This window comes from Octodon degus, unplaced genomic scaffold (genome assembly GCF_000260255.1).
Source record: "Octodon degus isolate 3935 unplaced genomic scaffold, OctDeg1.0 scaffold00207, whole genome shotgun sequence".
Lineage (NCBI taxonomy): Eukaryota > Metazoa > Chordata > Mammalia > Rodentia > Octodontidae > Octodon > Octodon degus.
In genome coordinates, this window is record NW_004524783.1 from 3,726,337 (window position 1) to 3,733,022 (window position 6,686).

A 6,686-nucleotide genomic window follows, 5' to 3' on the forward strand; every position below is an offset into this window, starting at 1 on the left:
TGGTGGCCAGCAGGTAAGCCCAAGGTTCTGGGTCCAGCATGACATGTGGTACGAGGGATCGAACCCAGGTCCTTGCGATTGCCAGGCAGGCACTTACACCTCCGAGCTATCTCCCCAATCCTCTGAATCCTTGAAGACTAAAAACTCATCTAAGTAGACTATTAGGAGGAGCACAAGATGCTCTTACTCAGGGCCTGGAAAGGAACTATCAACTTAGGTGCTCTACTGGGGGAAGTACTGATGAAACTCACTCCTACTTAGATTTTTTTATATTTTATGTATTACCTTCACATCCCAAGTATAGTGTACCATACTTTCCCCTTTTCTTTAGCACACAGAAAGGGCTATCGTGGCCAACAGATTAAACAACTATCCACAGAGAGGGAAATGTATAGCTCCCTACATTGGAAGCACCTACACCTAGATTTTTATTAACAGGGCCTTTTAAATATATGTTATAGCAAAAAGACATAACTGTTGACATCCTTTATAACATGATTTCTCTAAAAACTGTCAACTTTCTGTATTGGTCTTTAATATTTTTATTTTGTCAAAAAATTATTCAAAACACTATGGAGCCAGGGATATAGTTCAGTGGCACAGTGCTTGCTTGACAAGCACAAACTACTGAGTTCGACTCTTGGTACATTAAAAAAAAAACAAAAACCACGACAGAGGGCAGCAACTAGGGTTAAAGATTACTGTGTTGCACTGTATAAATAAATATCATGGATGGTTCCTAAAGATTCATGGAGGAGTTTAGAACCAGAGAAAGAACGGGTCCGAAAAGCTAGCTCCAGCAGCTGTCACCATTCACAGTTCAAAGCTACCACAGTCTAATTAAAATTTTACCTTAGAAAAGTAATATAGATCGGTTGCAGAAAATTAAAAGAAAATACAAATTAAATCTTGGGGAATAAGAGAGGTTGGGGAGATAGCTCAGCAGTATAAGCACCTGCCTGGCAAGTGCTAAGTTCTGAGTTCAAACCCTGGTACCAAAAAAAAAAATCTTGGGGAATAAAAACAATAGATACCATCCATACTTAGTGTCCTTTATTTGTAATTATCTTGATAACATCACAGGTAATAACCATCATTTATCAAATGCTTACGACACATCACACTACACTTCAGAGTTCTATAGGTACAGAGTAAACACGTCACACCACGGCAGGTAGACAGCACCGCCACTTTATACACAAGGCATCTGAGGCTCAAAGAGGTCCAACAGCCTCCTCAAGGTCATAGAGTACACACAAGAGTCACCATTTAAATGTCCACGTCCCAAACTCCTTGCCTGTCTTCCTCACTATGCTTCTTACTCTCTCAGTTCCCAAGTCTGACACTAACAAAGCCAGGCAGGGATATTTTCTGATCATTTCTAGAATATATTTTAATATTTCTAGTTTCTAAAGTAAGTGATACAGTGAACTATGTCTTTTGATATTAGCTAAAGTTTCAAAAGATTCTGAAAATTAGGTAATAATTCTTGGGGGAAGAACTTCTCTTCATTTTATTTATTGGCCAGCTCAGCCCACCCTGAGGGCAGGGCTGGTGCAGCATGTGGAGCTGGGGATTGAACCGCGGTCCCATGTGCCTGCCTAGGCTTGCCTACACAGGCGCATGAGACCACCGAGCTATGTCACCAGCCCAAGAACTTCTCTTCAGAAGCTACTGCCCAAAGGCTAACAGTTCAGCTGTCCTTGTCTATGTCATTTAAACAGAAAATTCTCTAACCTGAAACTCTACAACTCTAAAATTATGTATGATAGTTTATTACAAAAATTTATACTGCTAAACCTTATCTTTGAAACTACCTAAGTTATGTCCCTGTTGAACAAATTTTAATTGAATGGCATGTTCCTGATTTAATTTAAATGAAGACTGTATTGTTCATATTGCTTTAATATTCTGTAACAAATGTTATGAGATTTAATAGTGGTTAATTCTTACAGTGCTGGCTTCAAATCCAAACCCAAACTCCCTATCCCTGAAGAGAAAATTTCTAGAAACTTAACTTTCTGCAGAAGTGAGCACATTTCCTATAGATATAGAATAACACATAGTTGTAGTTCATGTTAGTTACATTAACCATAAAAATGGAACCCAGGCACTATTAAAAATTCACTGTTTAATGAGTCACAGTCCTGCAGTACACAGGCACCCAATGCATCAACCCCAGAGAGCCAGGGTGGGGGAAGGCTCGGTGAAGGCAGACCCCAGCCTTCAGTCAGTTAGGAAAAAGCTACCAAGTCAGAGGACTGGAGTGTGCCACGAGGAAAGCAGAAGCCGAAGGCTGCCCATGCTGCCCTCTGCTCCAGCTTTCCTGGAGCTCTGTACTCTCTCAACTAGCCAAGTAACTGGTTCAAATCTCACTGTTTACACTTAAAAGAAGACACTCAGACTCTAACACTGGAGACTCCCACTTGAAGGTCAGCTGCTGCAATCACACCAGTCTCTCCGCTGCTTGTGGCAGATAGTGGGACAGGAGTGCTGAGTACCTCCTGCTTGCTACAATGCTTTGACTTGCCAGCACTCGCCTGCTCTGCCGATAGCTTACCATACAGTTCATAGCAAAGTGATTGTGCTGCGTCTGAAGCTCCATGGCATGGGGGTGGCTGGTCCCAATCTCCGTGTAGCTGTTTAGAAACAGGCCTTTGTTGTGTGTGATCCAGTCAAACATCTACCAGAAGGAAAAAGACAACCTGGAATCACTGCAGAAAGAGAAAGGTCTGATGGGCTACAGCAAGGGTGACTTCCCTCCTCTGACCTCTCCTCGAGGTATCTAGATGCTCAACTCAGCAAATGAACTCACAGATCTGTAAGAAATCTTATATCTCCTGACAAGGAGTTAAGAAACAGGGAAGAGGCATTCAGCCAGCCCCCAGGCTAATCAAACCTCTTATCTTTGACTCTACCCCCCAAATTGCTTCAATCTGCCACATGGTTCTTCAACTGAAGAGTAGGAAGTAGAACTAGGGACATACAAAGTCTTTGGATGTTGACTCTGCCACACACCACTGGCAGCAAATACTCCTTAATGCAAGAAGTGTCTGGAAACCTGAGCACTTGCAAACAATAAAATGTAACCAAAAAAACTAACAGGACATGGGAACATTCTCATGATGGCTCTCCTTATGGTTTAAAACACCACTTGGACAAGGCTATCAATTAAGGTTCTTGGGGGCTGGGGAGACGGCTCAGTGGAATAAGTGCCTCCCTGGCAAGTGAAAGGGCGTGAGTTCAATCCCTGGTTCCGCTAAAAAAAAAAAAAAAAAAAATAAGGTCTTATAGAGGGTTGGGGCTGCAGCTCAATGGTGGAGACCAGCCTAGCATGCACAGGGCCCTAAATTTGATCCTCAGCACCACCAAAAAGAGAAAAGTAGCAAAAGCATTCCCAAGGAAAATATATAGAAAACAGAGAAATAGGAATAACTGTCAAATGGCTTGAGTTTTACTGCAGTGTCTTAAACCTAGGATCCCAGAAATAGCAGTTGGTTTTTATAAATAATTGGAGAAAGTTTCTAGTATCTTTAATAATATACTAGTTTAAAATGCACCAAAAAATAATACCGGATTTTAACCTTTCAAAAACTTTTCTAGGGGCCAGGGAGATGGCTTAGTAGAATAAGCACTTGCCTGGCAAGTGCAAAGGGCCTAAGTTCAATCCCCGGTCCCCCCCCCCCCAAAAAAAAAAAAAAACCCCAAAAACAAAAACTTTTCTACTAAAGATTTCTGTAAGATTTTATGTTTAAAAAAGTGTCTATGTCTTTTTGAAAAGTCATGAACTTGAGAATGATTAATTCACCTACATTTATGGCTTAAAATACAGTGCTAAGAAAATATTAGCCAGTGATTGATAAGAATTCATTTTTGTTTGGTCTAGTGAAAAAGAAAAAAACATAAGACCATAAATAATTATTGCCTGCATTACCCAGAAACCTTTTTTTTGGTGGCTGGCTCAGCTGGCTCCAGGGGCAGGGCTGGTGCAGCACGTGGTGCTGGGGATGGAACCACTGTCGCTGCACCTGCCTGAGCTGGCCTGAGAAGGCACTTTAGTCCACTGAGCTATCTCACTAGCCACAGAAACTTATTTTTAATGCATTACTCACCATTTATTTTAAAAATGCACTCAAATATAGATCTGAATAGTCACTGGCTTTGTGTGAGAGGAAGAGTGCCTATTACCAAAATGCATATTGTTATTGCTTTCAATAACACAAAGCTGTTAAATTATCACCTTTTAACTGAAAATATTTTTGTCTGTCCCACAAGCATTCTACATCAAAACTGCAATAATTTTAACTCAAAATTTCTAAAACATTCCTGTACTGCACAGTGAGCAAAAAGAAAATCAACTCTGCAGTTTCTGAATGACCCACAGTCTACACTGAATGTAGGGAGCACTGCCTGCCATTCCCCTTTTATGCCCCTCTCCCCCTCCCCGACCACACCAGCCCGGCTGCCCAGACCTGCTGCCCGAAGCTCCCCTCCATATCCTCCTGGTGTGCCTGCCCATTACCTTCTCAGCATCCTGCTCAAACAGCCGCAGCTGGAAGCACTGGTCCAGCTTCAATTTCCTCACATGCCACATCTGGTGCAGGTGCTGCCGGGTTGAGTGCAACCTGTCTAGCATAGTAGACACCTTAGGCAAGAGGTTCTGAAGATCTGCGTTGCCTGATCCAGAGTTCTTTTTGGGAAAGCTATCACTGCTCTGAATCCTCTGAAGCAGCTTTTGTCCCTCCAAATCCAAGTCCTCAATGGGGGCCTTGATTACCTTCTTCTTGAGCTGCGAATGCTCCTCGATCATGTTCCGAGCCCCATCTAGGTCCTGAGGCAACTCCTTTTTAGCGAGGATGTCCTGAAGTTCCTCTAGCCGGGACAACATGTGAGTTGCATTGCTAATGTAGTCTTCAAAAGCAACTCTGATTTCAATCCATTCTTCATGGTTGTATTCCAGGCAGCCATCGAACTCAGGAGTTAGCTGAGAGGGATCAACTACTTTGGTAAGGCCTTCTAAAGAGACCATATTTGTCTTAAGGGAAAAAAAAACATGCATGAGAATATGAACCAATTTTCTATCATTTTATCATAATGCAATTTGCAGTCACAGATTCTCAAAGTGTTTTTTTTTTTTTTTTTTTTTCTGGCTCAGGCTGCCTTAAGGGCAGATCTGTTAAGTAATGCGGAGCTGGGGATCGAACCACTGTCCCCTGTGCCTGACTGGGTTTGCCACAGCAGGTGCTTAAACAACTAAGCTAACCCACAAGCCCCAGATTTTCAAAGTTAAAGTGATCTATTTATGGAAAATACAACATACCTGATTCTGTCCCTCAAAACACAAATATGGATGAAAGAAGCATTATTAATACAATGAAAGATCATTCAGTTAGTGGAACACATTTCTGTTACCTGGAATGCCTAGCTTATAGAATCATGGATTTCGCAAGACCAAAGGCACTTAGGTTCCTTTCCAAGACATGTGAACGTTAGTCCACCGTATGAACACGCCGAGCCAGGAAACAGGCGAAGTGTAAGGGCCACGCGGACAGTTCCGCTGTTTCCTTTTCATCAACACATCCTTCTACTCATTCTTTCCCTTCCACTCCACTTGACCCCTATTACGAGTAGAAAAGTGTAGACCTCCCTCCTATCTGCTGCCATATTAATGTCTTAATCATGGGCTTCAACAACTTCTAAGATTACTCATTTTTGGGCCGCTTACTAAATGATAAAATGATACTTCAACAAGACCATCACCTTTATTATTCATCTGTCCTTTCCTACTTCCCATCAATAACTGATAATGGGATACACACGACATTTTCAAAATCTAGAAAATATCTCAGGGTTATCAAAGTTCATGGAGATTCTTTTCACAGATCTGTAGACAAAAGAGAATGTCACATACTCTGTACTAAAATGTTGTGATTACGAGCAGTCACATGCTGTCTATAATCTGTGCTACCTTCTTTCAATTAAACAATGACAAACCTGTAGTCCAAACTAGAAATATTATGCCTCAAGGAAAATATGGGGTAAGGATAATTAGAGGAAAAGGGGTGTAGCCTAGAACCAACAGAGGACTAGTTTAATCCCACTTTGGTGAATTCCAGTTTTACAGAAACCTAGATGGGCATAGCCATCTTGGCTGCCTGCCACACAAAAGAAACCAAAAAGCAGAAAGGCTAGAAGAGAGAGGTGTACTTCTAAACACACCTGTGCCTCTAACACTGCTGCAGGCTCATTCTTTTCTCGTCTTCTGGACAGTCAGTGACCTCTATGAAGGCAGCCACTCACAGAGACAGGGACTGATGCCCATGGGGATGCCAGGAAAACTAGGGCAGGTAACTTTAAGAGACCCAAGGGAAAGGCTAGGAAATATTTACATAAATATCACTGTCAAACCATTTTCTTTTAACCGACTATAAGTAAAGACACTTTAAATTCTACATCAAAAAAATAATGGCCAATGAAGTATCTTTCAAACTCATTTTATATTTTGTATGACGATGAGTGTTCTCTCTCTCTTTGTCCCCTTTCCCCATTTTTTTTTTTTTTTTCCTGCTACCAGGGATTGAACTCAGGACCTTACGCTTGCCAGGCAGGTGCTCATGCCGCTGAGCCATCTCCCTGGCTGATAAAGGCTTATTTTATCTATCAACAAAACATTTTTAGTGCAGTTT

At 41.7% G+C, this 6,686-nt stretch overlaps 1 protein-coding gene across 14 annotated transcripts in view; it reads right to left on the minus strand.

Annotated features, from left to right (window-relative positions):
- The window catches only part of Trio (trio Rho guanine nucleotide exchange factor), a 374,802-nt gene that overhangs the window by 206,790 nt on the left and 161,326 nt on the right, over positions 1 to 6,686 (minus strand). For all 14 annotated transcript variants that reach the window (XR_002818831.1, XM_004644739.1, XM_023704920.1 and 11 more), the window contains 2 exons: positions 4,523 to 5,035; positions 2,561 to 2,683 (listed from right to left, as the gene is read on the minus strand). Coding sequence is in view for 13 of the 14 variants with exons in the window: in XM_004644739.1 (XP_004644796.1) it covers positions 2,561 to 2,683; positions 4,523 to 5,035 (636 nt within the window). In the remaining variant the exon portion in view is untranslated. The remainder of the gene's footprint in view (positions 1 to 2,560; positions 2,684 to 4,522; positions 5,036 to 6,686) is intronic.